The sequence below is a fragment of the Aphis gossypii genome, unplaced genomic scaffold (assembly GCF_020184175.1).
Source record: "Aphis gossypii isolate Hap1 unplaced genomic scaffold, ASM2018417v2 Contig00697, whole genome shotgun sequence".
Lineage (NCBI taxonomy): Eukaryota > Metazoa > Arthropoda > Insecta > Hemiptera > Aphididae > Aphis > Aphis gossypii.
In genome coordinates, this window is record NW_026083233.1 from 30,127 (window position 1) to 52,978 (window position 22,852).

At 30.6% G+C, this 22,852-nt stretch overlaps 3 protein-coding genes and 1 pseudogene across 3 annotated transcripts; 2 read left to right on the forward strand and 2 right to left on the reverse strand.

Moving 5' to 3' along the window:
• Positions 1-448: 448 nt before the first annotated feature.
• LOC126555062 (uncharacterized) lies at positions 449-1,403 on the reverse strand. The gene is made up of 4 exons (XM_050210028.1): positions 1,211-1,403; positions 978-1,070; positions 700-902; positions 449-608 (listed from the first exon to the last, which is right to left on the reverse strand). The coding sequence occupies exons 1-4, from the start codon at positions 1,262-1,264 to the stop codon at positions 449-451; spliced, it is 510 nt and encodes a 169-aa protein (XP_050065985.1). The 5' UTR covers positions 1,265-1,403.
• Positions 1,404-5,890: 4,487 nt separating this feature from the next.
• On the forward strand, positions 5,891-13,495 carry LOC126555054 (uncharacterized). The gene is made up of 3 exons (XM_050210021.1): positions 5,891-6,177; positions 13,217-13,300; positions 13,393-13,495. Exons 1-3 carry the CDS (start codon positions 5,917-5,919, stop codon positions 13,459-13,461), a joined length of 414 nt encoding a protein of 137 aa, XP_050065978.1. The 5' UTR covers positions 5,891-5,916; the 3' UTR covers positions 13,462-13,495.
• A 5,534-nt stretch (positions 13,496-19,029) lies between these two features.
• LOC126555063 (uncharacterized) lies at positions 19,030-20,766 on the forward strand (annotated as a pseudogene).
• A 253-nt stretch (positions 20,767-21,019) lies between these two features.
• On the reverse strand, positions 21,020-22,180 carry LOC114119142 (general transcription factor II-I repeat domain-containing protein 2B-like). Its single transcript, XM_050210029.1, has one exon. The coding sequence runs from the start codon at positions 22,178-22,180 to the stop codon at positions 21,020-21,022; it is 1,161 nt and encodes a 386-aa protein (XP_050065986.1).
• Between the last annotated feature and the right edge of the window lie 672 nt (positions 22,181-22,852).

Below are 22,852 nucleotides of genomic sequence, written 5' to 3' on the forward strand. Positions count from 1 at the left end.
TAATAACCAATAACAAATAAATAATTATTGTAATACAATGCATAATATATATAATAAATTACTTATATTATAATTACCTTAATATTGAGTAGAACGCAGTTATTTTGAGGGACGTTCTACATTCACCGTGTAAAATTGGTCAAATACGTGTTATCACAGGTGAATTTACGATACGTGCTATCACTGAAATTACTTTTGGCGGGAAACTAATGATTCTATAGCGTGCATGATAATGAACATTTTATGCGCAAGGAGGTTTCAAATTTTGGTATATAAATCTCATTTGCCCAAAATGAGATACGTGCTGTTGCTGTTAAGGTAACGAAATGAATTATTATTATTATTTTTTTTTTTATCTAAATAATAAAAAATAAATATAATATAAAATTTTTTTTTTATTAAATAAAATTAATCCAACACCATATCCTATTACATACATTTTATAAGTTTATTTTTTTTGGTCTGTGTCTGAGAAGCTTCTTGCGGGATGTCGCATCATTTTGTCGAAAACAGATTGAACGAGCGTCACCATTTCTTTGGCTGTAGTTAAATCATCCGGATGCTGTCCTGTTAAAGATATTTTGAGTGAGCATTCAGCATGCTTCCATCTAAAAAAGTTAGGTTAGGTTAAATTAAATTTTATTATAAATATTTCACTTTAGTTAAATATATATATATATATATTATTATTATTATTACCTATCTTGCAGAGCAACATTAGCAATTTTAGCACATTTATAATGTGCTATAGTCCAGTAATCTACAGCTGTATTGTCTACAGGTGTCTTAACCGTTAATGAACAATCATCCTTTTTTATATTCAAGGTGTTCTCTGCATCGGTTGGTATAGTTGGATCTGTTATTAAATCTAATATTTTGTCTGTATAACAAATAGCAGTGCTCTATAAAATAATAATTAAATTATATTTTTCTTTTTTTTACTTTTTCGTAGTATGTCATAAATTTATATAACTCACCTTTTTCGTCTTTTTCGATACCGGTTTCTTCTCCGGTTTTACAGCTAACCTTTTCGATGTACCTTTTTTTTGAGATGTTGTTGCAATATTATCCTATAATTAAAATTGACGATAAGCTGATGACGGTTTACAAAATCAATTTTTCATAAAATATTTAATAATTTTTTTAATTAAAATAATTATATATTATATTGTGATAAAAAAAAGAAAAAAAAAATGTTTTTTTTACTTACTTCGGAAAATACAACCGACTCCTCGTCATCGCTTTTAAATGAGTAGCAGGACATTTTTTCAAAATTAAATTAATTTTATTAAAAAAAGTCTAGATTGTAAAATCTGTTGAAGTATACTGAATATACTGTATCGATGAGTCTCTTATATATGTAACCACTTCTACTCCTCCTCTTAAGTCTAAAATAATCAGTTCAGCTAAAACACTAACTAGAAAAAATTTGAAAGGTACGTCTTTTCATATTCGAAAAATAGAATGTAATAACAAGTGCGATTTGTATCTAAAAGAATGTAATTGACTTCTACATTTCAATGTCAGATTTGAAAGGTTATATACAATTTAGCAAGGTACGTAAATTTAGCAAGGTAAGATTAAAATTAAATATTGGTTATAGTAAACAAGAAATAGAAACGTACGTATATTTTGGAGACTACGCCGCCCAAATAGTTTAATATAAAAGCGGTTGTGGTAGTATTAAGAATTAGACATACAGCTAGTTCAGTAGAAACACTATGTAGAAATTCGGCATATTACATTAGTTGGTTAGATTTAGAATAATGAATATTAATATATTAAATAATTGGATTACGAACATAGTTTTAATAATCGTTTATATATATATGTATTTAAATAATTGGTTATAGTAAAATATGAAATAGAAACGTACAGTCGAATTTCCTGTTTACTATGAAACGTACGTATATTTTGGAGACTACGCCGCCCAAATAGTTTAATATAAAAGCGGTTGTGATAGTATTAAGAATTAGACATACAGCTAGTTCAGTAGAAACACTATGTAGAAATCCTGCATATTACATTACTTCATTCCTGTTGCCCTGAGCTGATATTAGTTGGTTAGATTTAGAATAATGAATATTAATATATTAAATAATTGGATTACGAACATAGTTTTAATAATCGTTTATATATATATTATATATATTTTAAAGATTAAAAAATATGTATTTAAATAATTGGTTATAGTAAAATATGAAATAGAAACGTATAGTCGAATTTGCTGTTTACCATGACACGTACGTATATTTTGGGGGACTACACCCAAATAGTTTAATATAAAATGGGTTGTGGTAGTATTAAGAATTAGACAAAGTTAAGCCTCACTCACGCATAGACCGATGACATTGTTCTATACTTAACAATACATCGGGCTTGCTTTTATTATATACATTGTCTCAGTGAATAAATAACTTTTAATTCAAACTTCCTACACATACGACAAAGTGGACTTCGTCGTTAAATCGTGCTGAACCATCTTTACCAAGACCGGTTCACTACAACTAGAAGCCAGTATATTTTTTTTTCAAGCATCTCCACGCTAACAGAAATGTAAGTACTATTACTTTACTACTATTAACTAGCTTTAAATTAAATATTTACTATTATAATTTTCCACTATAAAAAATGATTCCATTTAATAATGGTATTTTACATAATTTGCACACTAAAATAGGTTCATTTAAATACATGTAATTTGTATCAAAAATTTAACATGTATTTGCGTTACATAAATAAATAATTTTAGTTTTTTTTTTTTTTTTTACACTACGTTAAAAACGAAATGAATATGTAATTTGTACCAGCCCTAAAATTGAGTATAGTACGAAACATTTTGAATAGTTCAAAAAGATTAGTGTGTAGTACAACATTTAAAAGTACATTTATATGTCATTTATTATAATAATAATACTATGTATAATTTTATATCTTTTTTTTTTTTAAAAAAAAAAAAAAAATAGTTTTTTTCCAAACCACATGTACACAGATACATCGTAAACAATATTTTGTGTTGTTACGTCTTATACACTGAATTATAGTTATTATTATTTTTTGTTATAATCAGCTTAGTTATAGTAAATGTACGGTGTATACACGGAATATATTCTGTGGTATATATATATATATATAAACAAAAAATAGTTACTAGCTTTTTCTTACAGAGTTTAGTTGATATAAATAGTTATAAATTATGTTTTATTTTTTTTAAAAAAATAGTATAATATACTTAACAAGAATTTACTTATTTAATATATATATATATATATATATTAGGGTGGTCGTTATTTATAGAGGTACAATTTTTTTTTTCAAATTTGTACTCCATGACCCCTATATTTGTTAAATAGCATAGTAAAAGTATAAATGTGAAATTCTACTATTATTGGTCAACTCCTTCACGTGCCCCCCGAGGGTTGAAGTTTGAGTAATAAGGGTTGTCGATCAATAATTTAAATTTATCTTACGAAAAAATAAAAATTGGTTAAATATGCATAGAATAAATAAAATTTATAAAATTTTTTATTCTACATAAGAATTATTCTATTCATAATTCTTGTCAGATAATTATTTTTTAAATAAATAACATTTAAATCATTTTTAAAAATAAATTTACAAAAATTGGTATTTTAATATTGTTTGTGTTATTAATGATTGTAAATGCTTTATCATTGTACATAATTGACAATTATTGAATATCGTGGTTAAAAATAAACTCTTGTTAAGAAAGTACAATTTATATTTGTTCTATCGTACTGATATTAAATAATATTACTTATATTTATATATATTTCATTATCTTATCGTTGGATTAAATAATAAAGTTTTGTTATATGAGATAAAATTATTAATTTTCCTCAATACATGTACAATAAGTACATTAGTACATTGATGGCACATGAATGCCATTAGTTATTAGTTAGTATATTCTATAGGTGTGTGGATATCGTTCAGTTTAACAGTATTTGTTGTTCATGTGGTTATTTTTCTATAATTGTTAAAGATGTCACGTAAACCAGTGTTTTTAGTTGGTTCTATGCAAAATCAAATCTATGGGGGGAAATTACCCTCTAAGAGAGATGTTTTAAGTGTACTGTTTTATAATATGAGAATGGTAAATCTTAATTTACACGAAAGTGCGTCGTTAGTAATGACGAATGCTTAATCTTTTGGGAAGAAGAAAGCTCGTATTCCTACAAAATATCGATCGAACTGTATTATAAAATGTAAAACATTATATGAAGATTTAAGAGCCTTGGAAAAACATAAAACTCGAAATAGTGAATTTGCTAGAAATAGAGAAAAAGAATTCGAAGAAAATCTAAACGATTTATTTGACATCGCACATGATGACGCACTAATTTTAATTAATTTGGACGAAGACAATTTTTTTAATTGCACAGAGAAAAAAAGGCCGTGAAGGATGTATGCTTGGAGTGGACATAAAAGGTACAATAGCTGAAAGAAAGAAAAAAGAAAAAGAAGAACGGCAAAAAGAACGAAAGAAAAACAAAGTTCAAATTTTAAATCAGGTAATACAATTTTTTAAACTTCTATTTTTTATACGTTATTCGAATATCTAATATCAATTATTTTGTACTAAACATTTCTAGTGGACAATTTTCAATTTAGATCATCTGATTCCGATTCTTCAGACCTTTGCGATTGTCTTCCTAGTACATCAAGTACCCATGAAAACGTTCTAATTGATTTTGGACCACCAAAATCGAAAAGAGGTAGAAAAGAAATTATGTCTCCGAGATTGTCTGCTGCACTTGATAAATGCAAGGTAAGTGACAGAGATTGTGTTCACCTATTAACAGCCGTTTTGGAAACACTAGAAATAGATTCTAGTGAATATATTATAAATCGAACATCGATTAAAATATCCCGGGAAAAATTTCGACAACAGATTTCTGAAAGGGTACGTTTGAAGTTTAACAATTTAAATTTAAAATCATTAGTGCTTCACTGGGATTCAAAAATATTACCAGATATCACGGAAAATCAAAAGTTGACCGACTCCCAGTAGTTGTAACACACTAAATATGGGACAGTTGTTAGGAGTTCCCGAAATTAAATGTGGTACAGGTAGAGAAATATCTTCAGCTCTTTATCACACTCTCTCAAGAATGGTCACTTGAAGATACAATCCAGGCTTTTGTATTTGATACTACTGCAAGTAATACAGGCATATTAAATGGCGCATGCCACCTATTAGAACAAAAACTTGATCGGAATATTTTGTACTTGGCATGTAGACACCATGTTTATGAAATAGTGTTACATGGTGTGTTTACTACAGTAAATTTAGTAACTAGTACAGGCCCAGATATTATTATATTCAAAAATTTAAGAATGAATGGGTAATATTGATCAAAATTCATTTTCAACATGGTCTACTGACGAAAAGTAAAAAATATTTTAAAGGGTATTAGTGACGAAATTTAATATTTGCAAAAAATAAAATCAAAGACAATTTTCCCAGAGACGATTATAAAGAGTTACTCGAATTAATAATAATATTTTTAGGAGGCGTTCCTCCACAAGGAATACATTTTCGAGCACCTGGCGCATATCATCTTGCGCGTTGGATGGCAAAGGCAATATATTGTCTAAAAATATTTTTATTCCGAACACAATTTAAACTTATTCAAAAACAAGAAAAAGCATTAAAACGTATATGCTGTTTCATAATAAAATGTTATGCAGAAGCATGGTTTTCATCCACAAATGCTATTACAGCACCTATGAATGATATTTATTTTTTATAAACATTGAATGCATACAAAATGAATGACATAGAAGTAGCAGAAAAAGCAATATCGAAAATAATAAATCACTTATGGTATTTAAACGAAGAAAGTGCTGCGTTTTCATTTTTTTGATGAAAGAATAAATAATGAAACTCGAATGAAAATGGCTCAAAAAATTTTGCAAAAACAAGTATCCGAAGAAATTGCTCCTAAAAAATATACTGTCAATGTTCAAGAATTAAATAATTTTTTAAAGAAAGATTTACCATTGGATTTATTAGGCACAAATTCGATTAAATTATTTGACAGATTTAACATTCCAAAAGATTTTTTAGAAGTTCACCCCAAAAACTGGAATGATCTAGAAGGATACCAAAAAGGAAAGGAAATAATTGAATCTCTCCGGGTAGTCAATGACAGGGCTATAACACGATTCCGCAAAATTTGCGGAATCGTGTTGATTTTAATAGCCACTGATATACATACACGACTCCGCAAATGTTATATATATATACACGATTCCGCATAATTTTAAATGCAACGTTGCCATACAAAATAATATACAATTACTCTTGTTATTATAAATTGTAATTTTTTTTAGCAATCAATATAGTCATTAGATAGTATTACAATTATCAATATAGTCAAAAAAAAGTTATAAAAATTATCATCTATTAATTATACAATTTAAAACACTTGTTATTATAAAACATATACAAATATTATACTTGTCAATTATATGGGGTGTATAATATAGTAGATAAATTAAAGCTATCAATATAGTCTAAAAAGTTATAAAAATAAAAGTTATAATAATATATAAAATATTGATGTATGTAAATAAAAATTTTAATATGTAAGTTAAAATAATAATGAGTATAATAATTTAAAAAATATATGTAAATGAATTATAATGATTTACCTGATAAGTATGGCCAGTTAATGATAAATATATATAAATGATCTTGGGATTTACAAGAATTATACTTATCATATGCCCTAATAATAGTTTCCACACGTTCTGTTCTCTAAGAGTCATTTTCTTTTTTTCATTATTAGAAATAATTGAATATATTTTACATCTGTTTCGGACTGTGTTTCTAATAAGGACTGTTAGCACTGAATAAATGGGTGGATGTGAGTAGTAAAATTGGCCATTGTATGTTCGATGAAAACTTTCGGCTGCATTTGTTGTTCTGTGATAACATGATAATAATATTATAAAAATTATAAAAAATCATACTGCAGTTTAAATAATAATTATAGAACCTACCTTGGATTTTTTGATGGTTCTTCAGCCCAAATTAGTGGCGGGAAAGGACAGTCTTTTTCAATATAATTGTTTAAAACATAATCAGAAAATACAAAACCAGACTCATCAGGACATGTACTTATTAAAGCTGCAAATGCATCTTCAACATCATTGCTTGATAGAAATGGTAAACAAAAAACTGTTTTAACCACTTTCCAAGATCATTATTTGTGTAGTGTAGTATAGGCTTCTCTTAAAGATTTCTCGCTTTGGATCTAAAAATTAATATTTAATTGAAAAATCTGAAGTATAAAAATTGTTAAATTAATTAAATTTATTACAAAGTTCTTACTTTTTCCACCATGCTTGTCCTAAATGAAATCTGCATCCTTTTATACTGACATCAGGGAAAACTATGATTGCTGATTGGTGGACAGCTAATTCGAAATCAACATGAAGCGTTTTCTTCAAATTAAATATGCATGAAGTAATTTCAAAACAAATTTTTTTCATAAATTGCCACATTTTAATGTAAGTACTTTGACTTTTGTCTTTTAAAAAAAAAATATACTAACGGAATGTAGAATCCACTTTTTAACCCGTGTATTGTGTATAGCTGCATAAAATATTTAGGGCAATATTCAAATGTACCATCACCGAATAATTCGGTACAATTTTTTATTAAAAATGAAATATTATTAGCTGTCGTTATACAAACAAATTGTTCATTTGGTGGAGCATCGGAAGTAATTAACTCAATACGCGAACCGATCATTTTTTTTAAAAAGAATTATTTAATGTTGTCAAATTGGTAGTATGTCACTGACTAAATTGATTTCACCTGTAAATGTTGGGATTAGGGAAAATATTGGAAATAATTGTATATTATATTTTTATATATAATACTTGTACGCTGTAGATATAGGTTTATACTGTGTAACATAATTGACATTTATCTAATACTTTATCTGCAAAATATAATTGATGAACTTTTAACAATTGGTATTTGATAATATTGATGTCATACGAAAAAAACGAGTTGTAAATTAAATTTAAACTAAAAACATGTTTTCTGAAAGTTTTATTTTCAACAGTTTAAATGTTATTATTTATTAATTAATTAAAATGTATTCTTTTTTATTATGTACATAATAACATATTTTTTTTTACGCTGTCATAAGTGTAGTCCAAATTTTTATACATATTATATTTATTTAATATAAGAAATGTATTATAATCTAATCTTATAAACGACGATGACATGAACATTATCTTATCGCATAATAATATAGCTGAAACAAACTCATATACGTTTAATTCGTTATGTTGCTGAAGCTTTGGCCAAAAAAACTTATTTTAACAACGGAAATAACGAAATTTTTATACGTTCTATCGAGATTTTCGTTATATCATTATTTCAATTGACGTGCTGTTATCGAGTGCCACCGTCGTATGCGTACCGCTCGCCAAAATCACTCAAGTGTGGGTCGGCTCTTACAATAATATATATTTTGGTTTCGGAATGGCAACGTTGCATTTAAAATTATGCGGAATCTATTATATAAAAATAAGTCCGGTTTTCCTCCCTGACGCTATAACTCCAGAACGCACGAACCGATTTCCACGGTTTTGCATTCGTTGGAAAGGTCTTGGGCTCCGTGAGGTTTATAGCAAAGAAAATTCTGGAAAATTCAGGAAAAATTCAACAGAAAAGTGGGGAAATCGTTTTTCACATACAGCGCCATCTATTATACATAGCATGTACTTCAAACCAATAGCAACGGTGCGTGATAAAGTGTGTGACAGATAGTCATTATTCTCTGCTCAGTTAATTTCATTTAAGCTCAGTGTAAATTATGTGGATCGTGCATTTGAAGTTAAATTCAACACTCTGTCCATAGTCCAAAATGCCTAGAGAACGACGTGCGAACATCGGCCGCCGCACAAGACATGCAAGCCAGCAACAAGTCTATTCAAGGAACTTAAGAGAAGAAAGACAAAATATAATAAGAGAAAATGACCGATTGAGACATCGCGTGAGCACACGAAGATCATTGGCATCATACAATCGCTTGGCATTCCAATATGATCCCACTGCGAACTACAGTGATGATGAAAATTTGGATATTGGACGAATGACGACTATATGCCGATATTGCAATGCGGTAAAGTTCAAAAGAGAAACGGTTGGATTGTGCTGCGCAAGTGGAAAAGTCAAACTGGATCCATTACTTACACCACCACAGCCACTGAAAACATTGTTTGATGGAAGTGATCCCGATTCCAGCCATTTTCTTCAACACATCCTTGAATACAATAACTGCTTTCGCATGACTTCCTTTGGAGCTAATATCATTCGAGAAGGCGGCTTCATGCCGACTTGCAAGGTAAAAGATACAACACACATAACCAACACATAATTGCAACACATAACAACTTCATACACACCACACACTACACCATCACACGATTTACAATGTATTCATGAACAAATTTTAATGATTATTTGCAATTACAGATACAAGGTCAAATATATCATTTGCATGGTTCAATGGTGCCAATACCAGATGAACCGCATCAATTTCTGCAAATATATTTCATTTCGTCGATGGTGGATCAGCTGAACGTGCGGTGCAATATACAGGGAGCACAACAGTTAAAGAGACGAATTATTGAACAGTTGCAAGCATTTTTTCACGCTAATAATGCTGTGGTTAATATGTTCAAAACAGCATTGGAACGAATGCCATCGGATACGCACAAATTTGTCATAAGAGCGGATTGTACTCCAACAGGTGAACATGTGCGAAGATTCAATGCACCCACCGTTAATGATGTTGCTGCAATTATTGTTGGCGATCCAACTAAATCACGAGACATTGTCGTTCAGCGAAGAAGCAATATCATGCATCGTGTAAACGAGACACATCGTTTGTACGATGCGTTACAATATCCAATCATTTATTGGCAAGGGCAAGACGGATACGACATCACGTTGAAGATGGTCGATCCAATTACAGGTACAATATTCACACACTAATTATTTCCATTATTACTTTTATTGGTTTCCATTAACAATTCATTTAATTTGCATTTTCAGGAGTATCAACGAATAATAAAAATCTAAGCGCAATGAATTACTATGCGTATCGTATGATGATTCGTACACATGAGGAGAATGTCATTCTGAAGTGCGGTCGGCTATTCCAGCAATTCGCTGTCGACATGTATGTCAAAGTCGAGACCGAACGTTTAGCGTTCATCAGATTCAATCAGCCAAAGCTACGATCTGAGGACTATATACACTTGCGTGATGCTATTCATTCAGATGGTGATGTTCAGAATATTGGACGACTGACGATTCTCCCATCAACTTATATCGGAAGCCCACGCCACATGCACACGAATACGCTCAAGACGCTATGACGTACGTGCGAAATTATGGAACTCCGGATTTATTTATTACGGTCACATGCAATCCGAAGTGGACGGAAATTGAAAGCGAGTTGGAACCGGGTCAAAAACCGCAAGATCGCCATGACATAATCGCCAGAGTATTTCAGCAAAAACTCAAGGTTATGATGGATGTGCTTACTAAGTATCGAGTTTTTGGTGACACACGTTGTTATATGTACTCGGTGGAATGGCAGAAGCGTGGACTACCGCATGCTCATATCCTAATTTGGTTGCTGAACAAATTACATTCAAATGAAGTGGATGACATCATATCAGCTGAAATTCCTGATCCAGTCACTGATCCCCGTCTACACGACATTGTGACGACACAGATGGTGCATGGACCGTGCGGTGCATTAAATCCATTATCGCCTTGCATGGCTGATGGAAAGTGCACAAAACGATATCCGCGACCGTTAGTTGCTGAAACAGTCACAGGGAACGATGGATATCCAGTTTATCGTTGGCGTTCAAAAGAAGATAACGGTCGAACTATCAAAGTTAAAGTTCAAAATCAAGAGATTGAGATCGGAAATGAATTCATTGTACCATATTGCCCGCTGCTATCACGAATTTTCGAAACACATGCAAACGTTGAGAGTACGTGGACCGAAATCATTTGCGCATTTGAAAACTGTGAATGGCCACCAATGCCAAACATATCGAGAAGCATGTCAACTATTGGGTTTGCTGGAGAACGATTCTCATTGGGATTTAACACTTGCAGATTCAGTTGTTTCATCAAATGCGTACCAAATACGAACGCTGTTCGCAATTATCATCACCACATGTTTTCCTTCACAACCAATTCAGTTATGGAACAAATACAAAGACGCCATATGTGAAGATATCTTGCATCGCTTGCGTATTCAAACGAATAATCCTGACATCCAAATAACCGATGAAATCTACAATGAAGGATTGATTCTGATTGAGGATCAATGCTTGACTATTGCAAACAAGCTACTGATTGAAGTAGGAATGATTGCGCCAAATCGATCGATGCACGATGCATTCAACCAAGAAAAATCGAGAGCTGCAATACAATGTTGATACATTGCAGGAATTCGTAGAAATAATAATGTTCCGTTGCTGAATGAACAGCAAAAACAAGTATACAAAACATTAATGCAAGCGGTGGACAATAATACTGGTGGTCTATTCTTCCTGGATGCACCTGGAGGAACAGGGAAAACATTTGTCATTTCATTGATTTGGGCCACTATTCGATCAAGATGTGACATAGCTTTGGCGTTAGCATCATCTGGAATTGCGGCGACTCTTCTAGATGGCGGTCGTACTGCACATTCTGCGCTTAAGTTGCCACTCAATTTAAACACAATTGATACTCCAACGTGCAATATTTCCCGATCCAGTGCAATGGGAAAATTGTTAATGCAATGCAAGCTCATTGTTTGGGATGAGTGCACAATGGCACATAAGAAATCACTTGAAGCACTTAACTTCACACTGAAGGATCTTCGGAGAAATAACACATCTTTGGCGGCTTGATGATATTGTTGGCAGGCGATTTCAGGCAGACGTTGCCAGTAGTTTCCCGTGGAACGCCTGCAGATGAATTGAATGCTTGCCTAAAGGCATCACCTTTATGGAATAACGTAAAAACATTATCGCTAACCACTAATATGAGAGTTCAACTTCAAAATGATCAAAGTGCTGCACAATTTTCCAAACAATTGTTAGATCTTGGAAATGGAAAAGTCCCAGTTGATGCGACATCTGGATTAATTACTCTTACCAACGACTTTTGCCGATTTGTAGACACTCAATTAGTTCTTATTGAAAATGTTTTCCCAAACATTAGTGAGAATTATAAGAATTATGCTTGGTTAAGTCAACGAGCAATTCTTGCAGCAAAGAATAATGATGTCCACGCACTGAATTTCACCATTCAATCAAAAATTGCTGGCGATTTGGTGACATACAAATCCGTTGATTCAATAACAAATCCCGATGATGTAGTAAATTATCCAACGGAGTTTTTGAACTCTCTGGAGATACCAGGATTTCCACCACATAACTTGCAACTGAAAGTTGGTACAGTTATTTTGATACTGCGTAATTTGAATCCACCGCGACTTTGCAACGGTACTCGACTTTTGGTAAAGAGACTTATGCCGAATTTAATTGAGGCAACCATTATTAACGGAAAGTACGCAGGTGAAAATGTATGTATTCCTCGAATACCAATGATTCCGACTGATCTTCCGTTTGACTTCAAACGATTGCAATTCCCAGTTCGCCTTGCGTTCGCAATGACAATTAATAAGTCGCAAGGCCAATCGCTTAGTGTTTGCGGGATAAATTTGGAAAATCATTGTTTTTCACATGGACAGTTATACGTTGCGTGTTCACGAGTTGGGAAACCATCCGCTTTGTTTGTGTTAACGTCAGACCAAAAAACAAAAAATGTGGTTTAACAAAGAGCACTACAATGAAACAATTAAATAACACTTCATTTTAGTAGGTAATTGAAATGAATTTATTACTGTTGTGAAATGAAATAAATATTTTCCTTTTCAAATATATAACAAAAAAATTTTTTTTTCTTTATCTTTTAATCACCAAACGAAATGTTACATAAAACGAATCTGGTGGCGAAACGGAGTTCGCCGGGTCTGCTAGTCGTGTATATATATATAAAATTTGCGGAGTCGTGTATGTATATCAGTGGCTATTAAAATCAACACGATTCCGCAAAATTTGCGGAATCGTTCTCCACCGAATGACAGCAGAGAGAGTGGTAAAACTTATGGAAGAATTTAATGACAAGTTTACCAAAAATGAGGATCAAAAGCAGTTTGTTTTACAAGTAAGAAATTTCAAAATGTATTAAATGATCTATAATATCTATTTAATACATAAATAAAAGATAAAATAGTTGGTTTCTTATTTTTTTTTTAGACAGTGCAAGATAATCGAAAAAAATATCCTGGTGCTAGTAGAGAAACACTTAAAACATCGTTTGACTGAAAAAAATATTTGAAAGACAGTAATATATCAATTATTTTGGTTATCACATCTTAGAATTAATATAGATTATATTATATTATCTTAGTCTGTTTGCGTCGGCGATCCTAATGGACGGTTGTCGCCTGACACACAGTCCTTGGGATTAATGTAGGTAGGGCAAATAAAATAAGAACTATAAATTTATAATTAATCATACAAATAATTGCGTGTATTAATTCTATACACGCACGAGACAATATTATAATAAATGCTAAAACAAAATACAAGGAGAGGGGGGGGGGTCACCGACTGGCCTGCACCGCTGCTAATGACTGCACGTCTTGAGATGGCTGAGCTGCTAATGACTGCACGTCTTGAGGTGGCTGAGCTGCTTGACTCTGCAAACGAGCAGTCGAACGAGAGAAACCTTGGTCGAACTGGACACCGGTGTGGAGCAACACGTTGAAGTAGCCAGTTGACACGTGGTTTATGTGTGTGTGCACCCGAGCGTAGGGCGGGTCGAAAGCAACGACCACCGATCTCGTGGAGCAACGTAGATCAAACTGTACGGCAACAGTAGGCTAGTGGAGCAACAGCACTATTAAAATAACACGTAACGCAAACAATGACCGTTGAACGACGGCGAGAGGAAAAACGTGTTTTTCGTGAACAACGAAAGAAGAAGGCGGCACGGACGAGCTATGTGCTTGCGCTTTAACGAACGGATCAGAACAACAAAAAACGGACAACAAACGCACCGGTTCGCCGGCGGCAAGACGCCGTTAACGACAGTCTAGCCAACATAGCTGACGGCGCGCAGCGAACATGATCATGGTTACAAAGCGCAACACCCGACAGTCAAAAAGATCGAACATAGTCTTTTGGTTATTTTTTATTCAAATTTATTAATATTTATTAATTTAAACAACACAATTTTCTACAAATTTTAATGCACAAAACTATTTGTATAAAAAAATTGGAATAAATAAAAAAATAATGTTTATAAATACAAAAAATATAAAAATACTAATTTTCACAAAATAATTTTTAAAAACGGTTTAAATGCTATTTTTTCAAAAAATAATTATTTTACAGGAATTATGTATAAAACATTTTTTATACATAATTAAAAGTTCTACAAATTTTATTCTATGCATATTTAACTAATTATTATTTTTTCGCAAGATATATTAAAATTATTGAAAAACAACCCTTTTTGCTCAAACTTCAACCCTCGGGAGGCACGTGAAGAAATTGAACAATAATGGTAAAATTTTACAAATATGCTTTGTACATACAACTTAACAAATTTAGAGGGTCATGACTTAATAATTAGCATACAAAAAAATAACGACCACCCTAATATGTATATATATATATAGAGTTTGTTTTACTTATTTATAATTAAAGTATGATTGATTTTATATATTTTATGAATTATTGCTAAACAAAAATTTACTTATTTAATATATATATATATAGAGTTTGTTTTACATTTATTTATAATTAAAGTATGATTGATTTTATATATTTTATGAATTATTGCTAAACAAAAATTTACTTATTTATATATATATATATATATAGAGTTTGTTTTACATTTATTTATAATTAAAGTATGATTGATTTTATATATTTTATGAATTATTGCTAAACAAAAATTTACTTATATATATATATATATATATATATATATATATACATTTTATTATAATTATAATTTTAGTAAGTACAGATTAGATAATGCTCCTTTTTTAAATTTTATTTGGTGTGAATTATAAACTTGAAAAGTGGTACAAATTATTTTTTTTAGATGTGGTGTAAATGAGATATAGTTTTTACATTACCTTTTTTATACTTAAAATAAAAATAAACTGATAAATATTTACCTATAATTTCAGAATTATAAAATGGAATCTCCTCAAATCGTATACCTCCGATCTTTGATTGAAGAATTACATTTGAAAGTTTTAGAAAACCAAAAAAGTGTTGATCAAGATGAAGAAAGAAAAAAAATTGATATAAGAGCTTTAAATAAAAAAATTAATAATTTATATAAAAAAAAAATAATAGATCTAATTGAAATAGACAAGTTAAAAAATGAAAAAAGAAACGTTTTAGATGACTATAATTTTTCTTATTATATTGGTGAAAAATGTAATAGACGTATACGTTATCGTTCCTCAATTTTGAATAATCAACTAGAAGATTTAATAAATAAATTTGTTTAAATAAATCTATTTTTTTTTAACCTAATTTATATTATTTCTTTAATCTATTTTCCATTTTTTCTTTTTTTTATACACCTACTTATATAGAAGTATTACTTTGTTCATAATAGCTTTTCCAAAACATAAAAAAAAAAATGTTTTTTTTTAGAAAATGGATTTACTTAACCATATCTTAATTGAAATTCATCGATTGGATGAAGAAATCGATGATAATGATGAGAAGGAAGTACAAAGTAAACATGAACAAAGAAAAACTATAATTTTAATCAAAAGAAAAATTAAAATATTAAGATATGAAAAATAGGTACTTAGCTAAAACACTTTTACAAGATATAAAAAAAATAAAAATCTTAAAAGAGAATATAATAAATTTGAGAAATTAAATATTACTTGTTAATAAATATTATGATTTGTATGGTTATGTTAGATTTCGAAAACAGACGTTAGCTTATCATCTGCATAGCGATTATTGTAGGTACATTATTGGATGATCTAAATTTATTAACAGAATCTTTTTGTTCGAATCTAAAATGATTTTTTTTTTAAAAAACTAAGTACTCATTGTTTATTTAAGAATTTTATTATTATTATTTTTTTTAAAAATGTAAAACAAAAAAAAACATACATTTATATATATATAAATTTAATGTGTTTTTTATTATTTCAGTCTCATTATGAACAGAAATATAATAACAAAAAAACAGCGTGTGAACACGATTGGAAGTTGACTTATTGAAATAGAAAGATTTAGAAAAGGTTCAGAAACTTTCATAATTAAGAACTGTGAAAATTATATAGATTACAAATTATTTTTTAACTATATTTTACATGAGTTAATTTTAAAGTTAAGACAATCGTGTATTAAAACGTCGATCAAATTTAATTTACACGTTGACGCTACTTACACACGTCCTATAACACATGATAAACAAGATGTGGCTTTTAAAACGTCGAATGTTTTAGCATGTAATTCATCCGATTTCGCTAGTTTGTTAAACACAAAGTTTGATAAAATATTAGCTGAAGAATCTGAATTTATTGCTAAAGGTTCAGGATGGACACTTGTTTCAATAGATGGGTTACAGTTGAGAATCAATTTAGTAAATCCATTAAAAGGAGGTGCATATTTATTATTTAGATTTACCTAAATTTATACGAGAAAAAAAGGCTATTATAAACGTTAAAAATAAAGATAAATACTGTTTTAAATATTCTATACTGACCAAATATGATAAGCGTTCTAATAAATCACGATTTAACCAAAAATATTTTGATTTTCTCGAAAAAAAGAGTGGGTTAGATTTTAAATATATTGATTTCCCACACCAATAAATCAAATTAAAAAATTTGAACGTTTAAATAATGTTTTAGTTAATGTTTATAGTTTAAATAATAAAGGTACTATTTTCCTTCTATTTATAAATAATAAAAAAGAAAAAAATCATTTTGATCTATTTTTTGTCAATAATCATAAAACATCGCATTATTGTTATATTAAAGATTTTTCAAGATTTATTAGAAGTCAGAAAACTAAAAATTGTTCTAAATTAATTATTTGCAAGAGGTGTTTTACAACTTTTGGAAATAAACCATGTAAAAGTAAACTTTGGGGTGAAACAGGATTAACTGAACATAAAAAAATGTGTAGTAAGAATAAATTAGGAAGACCGATAATGTTTGAAGAAGGAAAAGAAAATAAATTAAAAGTAGTAAAACTTATATCACACATTTACATGAAATTATGAGTTATGCATTTTATGTAAAAGTTGACTATAATATTATCACAGAAAAGTTAATGCAACAGTTTAAAATTCCAACAAACATAATAATTTATAGAGGTATTGATGCGGCAAAAAATTTTATGGAAAATATGATTGATATTTCAAAAAAATAAATGATATTTATCAAATTAATGTACCAATGATTACGTTGACTGAAAAGGAGGAAAAAGAATTTCAAATAGCAAAGGTTTGTAAAATATGTTTATTATCTTTTGAAGAAAATGAATTATATAAAGTTAGAGATCACTGTCATATTACTGGTAAATATAGACAATGTATTTGTTTTAAATGTAATTTTGAAATAACCAACCCATCGTTTGTTCCAATTTTTTTTCATAACTTATCATACGATAGTCACTTTATAATTCGAGAACTTGGTTTTGATGATAAGAATATACATGTTATTCCAAATTCTGTGGAAAAATATATATCTTTTAGTAAAGAGGTTGCTCCGAAATTTAGTATAAAATTCGTTGATACATTCCGTTTTATGGCTTCCTCATTAAGCGAGCTTGCAAAAAATTTACTTGAAGATAAATCAAGGTTTAAAGAAACTTTAAAATTATTTTCTAATAAAACATTTGATTTATTCACACGAAAAGGGGTTTTCCCTTATGAGTATATTGATAGTTGGAGTAAATTAAACGAAACTCGATTACCTTCAAAATCTGCATTTTATAACTCTTTAAAAAATGAAGAAATTAATAATAATGATTATTCTCATGCTAAAAAAATTTGGAAAGTATTTAATATTAAAACTTTGGGTGAGTATAGTGATCTTTATTTGAAAACTGATGTCACCATACTAACGGATGTGTTCGAAAATTTTAGAGATTTATGTTTATCTACTCTTAGTCTAGATCCTGCTCATTATATGACTGCTCCAGGATTTGCTTTCGATTGTATGCTTAAATATACTAAGGTTAAATTAGAAAAATTGACTGATTATAACATGCTTTTATATTTTGAATCCTCAATCAGAGGGGGTATCTGTCAATCAGTTAAAAGATATGCTAAAGCAAACATACCAAACATTAAAGGTTTGAACTATAATCCTAATAAATCAATTTCATGGATTACATATCTTGATTGTGTAAATTTATATGGAAAATCGATGTTAACTGAGCTACCTTTCAAAGATTTCGAATGGGTTGATGACTTGAACAATGAACATAGATGTTACTAAAATTCCTGATGATTCAAAAGTCGGATATATATGTATATAATCAAACAAATTTTATAATTCTTTGAGTATAGCAAATCTCAAAGCGGTATATGTCGATAATAACAACTATTTTTATGAGACTTCTATAAAAGTTAGCTCGAAATAATATAATAATCATAATTTTTGTCAAATGCTGCGTAAACAACATGACGGCATGGTATGCGTTATATAACATGTTCTATTGTTAACGGAATGGCCTGTCCCAGCCAGTCTTTCGTTCTATTGTGCTCAACACGCGCAGGTCAGTTTCTAGAATCGGTAATGAAATTCTGTCCAATACATTGATACCCAAAATAGTTAAAAATCTATAGCGATGTACACAATTATCCGTTTTATCTTAAACATTTACATCATGTTTAATTGCGATCAGTGTCAGTCAGTTTTCACCATGAAGCATAATTTGGTCGCCCATAAAAAAACTCATCTCGGAATTTGATTCCCTTGCACTATTTGCCCAACGACATTTAAATACAAGTCAGATCTTAATGGACACCAAAAAAATCTTCATGGTACGTATTTATATAATATTATTTTTCATCATTCATGATATTAATTTATAATAATTTTTTCAAGATATCATTAACGTGCCCGCACATCGTCAACCCGCCTCACGAGAAAGCGTTATTCGGTATGCGCCTCCTGTCGCTCCTCAGATCCAGATAGCACCTCAAATTTTTGTACCAGATGTCCCGGCTAGCGGATCGCACGTGTTAACTGAAGATGATATTTGTATGTTCGTAATGGATGCATATGAAATGCAAGACGCCGATACAGGTTAGTTTTATTTATTAGCGCTGAATTTATTAGATTTTTAAAAGACCCACTGATTTTCTTCCGTAGATTTTTTTTTTAAGAAATATCGTAAGATTTAAAATAAATTTTTAAAATTACGTGTCGTTAAATTAGTTTTATTAAATTATAAGTCCGATAGTTATATTCATTACTTGTAATAATTTTTAAATAAATACATCAGACGCGATGATAATTAGAAATTTAATAGATTCAACATTAAATTTAACGCAATAGATATTAATTAGTTTTTTTTTTTTTTTTTGTTACAGAATCTTACACTACTGGTGAAAATGGTAAACGCGTTTCGACGGCCAATATCGTGTCGGCTGCTAGGGCGAAGAAGGCGCGTATGGATCTCGTTAAATCCCCCGGGTTTAATGAAATTTCGTCGTCCGCAAATAGGACGATCGTGTGGTACTACGCCAAAAATATTAATAATGAAATAATTTATTCTGACTTTCTCCGTCCACTTATACCTGAGCTAATAAATTTATTGAAAACGCATGTACAACACCATGCGATTAAATTTAATTTGAAACTTGAGTCTACCTATAACCGGCCGAACGTACCAAATTCGTCGGAGAATAGAGCGTTCAAGACAATGGCGGTTGAAATTTTTTCTGACAGTGATATTAGAACGATTGTAGAGATAGCGTATATGAAGTTGATGAAAGAGAAATATGAGTACAGCAGGAGAGGTAGCGGTTTTACTTTGGAGTCGATCGATGGGCTGTTACTGGCGGTATACAAATATACTCCGATTGGCGGATCATCGTATATAGAGTTACCGGCGTATATCGACAGGAAGTGGGCGACTGTCAACCCACAGAACGTAGACCGGTATTGTTTCAAGTGGGCGATTCTCGCGAGGCATGTGACGAAGACGCCGGTATATCATGTCGGAGAAAATTACAGGCAACATGAAGATAAATATAATTTTGATTGCATCAAACCTCTCTCAGATATACCGAAATTTGAAAAAAATAATATTAACGTGTCAATAAATGTATACGGTCTAGACAAAAAGTTCCAACCGCCTCGTAAGTACCCGACGTATGAGGTTTATCCACTCCGAGTAGCCGACAAAGAGAAGACCGAACATTTTGACCTGTTGCTAGTAACGGACGGTGACAACTCGCATTATACCTTCATTTCAAATTTTTCCCGGCTCATACGTAAACAAAAAACCGGACATGATGGGCGTGTCGTGTTTTGTAAAAGGTGTTTTACCAGTTTCGACAACCGAAATTTAAAATACAAGCTAAGCGGGCAGGAGGCCCTAGACCAGGGGTCTTGAACCTTTTCGTAGGAAAGAGCCATTCTTTTAAAAAAATACAAAACTATGATATCCATTGAGCCGCAAAGGTTTGAACAACCTTTTTTTAGTAGGCAATAAAATAAAAACATAATACATAATACGTCTTAAATTTAGAAAATATAGAAAAACTTTATTTCATTAATTCATTATTATTATTATTATTATTGTTTATACAAATACAATATTATTTAATTAAACAAGATAAAACACAAAACAACGTATCTATTTAATATTAGTGGGATTTTTGACACTGAATTTCTCCAGACAGCTTATTCAATTTTGGAAAGTAATCTGTAGTTTTCATTTTCAAACAAGCATCAAGGCTGATATCATTCAGTTGATTTCTTAATTTATTCTTAATAAAGTTCATATTTGAAAATGTTTGCTCACAAATGTAAGTAGATTCAAAAATGGTCAAAATTCCGAAAGCGACCATTTTTAATTGGCTGAAACTTTCAGGAAGACTGTTCCATACGTCAAATATAACTTGCTCTTCTTTTTGATATTTAGCGAGTTCCGTCCATTTATGGTTCGCAGCTAAAAATCCTTTTTCCCTTTCCAGATTTTCAATATCCGTTTTCAAATTCTCAAATTTTGTAGACCAAAGATCTTTGGTTTTTAGTTCTATTAATTGCAATGAAAATAGTCTTTTGTCGACTGATGGAAACGATGGAAAATTAATTTGTCCAGTCTCCGCTATGAGTGGTGATGTCAAGAACTTCAACGTAGATTTATATTTTCGAAAATCTTCAAAACGTCTATTAAACGAATTTTTCATGGATTGAATGGCCAATTTAAAATACTCCAAATCAATAATACAATCTGAGCTTTCCGTGTACTCTTTCAAAGATTCAAAATGATCAAAATTTCCGCTCTCAATATCTTCTGAAAAAAGCTGAAGTTGTTGTTCGAAAGAAAGAACAGTTTCCAGTAGTGTATGTGCTGTATTTCCCTTACCTTGAAGCTTTTTATTTAAGTGATTTAGAGATGAAGTCAAATCTACAGCAAAATACAATTTTTGTAGCCACATATCATCGCACAATTCGGGGTAGTTGATGCCTTTATTCGTTAAAAAATCTTTTATGGGTTCGAAACAATCTGTAAAGCGCTTTAAAACAGCCCCTCTCGATAACCAACGTACATTATTGAACATTAGAAGATCCTTGTATCGGGCATTAACTTCATCAAGTAATGCACGAAACTGTCTATGGTTCAGAGCTGAAGCTATGATTTTGTTAATAATTTTCACTACTAGTGCCATGACTTGGTTAATTTCAACTGGAAATGTTTGAGCACATAAAGCTTCTTGATGAACAATACAATGAAAATATAGTAGTTCATGTTTCACATTTTGGCCAAAAAGAGTAACAAATCCTTTATATTTACCAACCATATTTGGTGATCCATCAGTGCAAAGAGATATCAGCTTATATAAATTGATTTCTTTCTCTTTACAAAATTTTGTAATTGCAGCTCAAATGTCCTCTCCTTGAGTTTGTCCTTTGAGCGGTAGTAAACCCAGTAATTCTTCATGAACACCCGTAGACGATACATATCGTCCCATTAAAGTGAGTTGAGCAATGTTTTTAACTTCACATGATTCATCACAAGCTAAGGAAAATACAGGTGATGACTTCAGATCGGAAAACTGTTGTTCTGTGACATTTTCAGCCATTATAACAGCTCTATCACGAACAGTAGTTGCCGACAACGGAATATCCTTTATTTTATTGATTATTTCTGTTTTATTTTTAAATTCAGAAAAGAGATGTTCTGACATACCAATAAAACATTTTTTAATATATTCTCCATCAGTGAACGGTTTTCCAGATTTCAAGATTTCGTGAGATACAACAAAACTAGCTGCAGTCAAATTAGACGCCGACTGCAACCAGTTATTAAATTTAGATGTCGATTGTTGAGATTTACGAATCAACTCGGCCACTGCTGTTTTTCTTTCATTTCCAGCTGGGTACGTCTTACCAAAAGAATCTTGTTTAGATAAAAAATGACGTTCAATATTAGATTTTTTATTGTTTTTGAAGTTTTTGTCACAAATAAGAAA

Coding starts and splice junctions, on each gene's coding strand:
- LOC126555062 (XM_050210028.1), bottom strand. CDS start 1,264: ATGTCCTGCTACTCATTTAAAAGCGATGACGAGGAGTCGGTTGTATTT. Junction 1,071..1,210: donor AGTCGGTTGTATTTTCCGAA/GTAAGTAAAAAA, acceptor TTTTAATTATAG/GATAATATTGCAACAACATC. Junction 609..699: donor AATGTTGCTCTGCAAGATAG/GTAATAATAATA, acceptor TAACTTTTTTAG/ATGGAAGCATGCTGAATGCT.
- LOC126555054 (XM_050210021.1), top strand. CDS start 5,917: ATGAAAATGGCTCAAAAAATTTTGCAAAAACAAGTATCCGAAGAAATT. Junction 6,178..13,216: donor CTCTCCGGGTAGTCAATGAC/AGGGCTATAACA, acceptor CTCCACCGAATG/ACAGCAGAGAGAGTGGTAAA. Junction 13,301..13,392: donor AAAAGCAGTTTGTTTTACAA/GTAAGAAATTTC, acceptor TTTTTTTTTTAG/ACAGTGCAAGATAATCGAAA.
- LOC114119142 (XM_050210029.1), bottom strand. CDS start 22,180: ATGGTTGGTAAATATAAAGGATTTGTTACTCTTTTTGGCCAAAATGTG.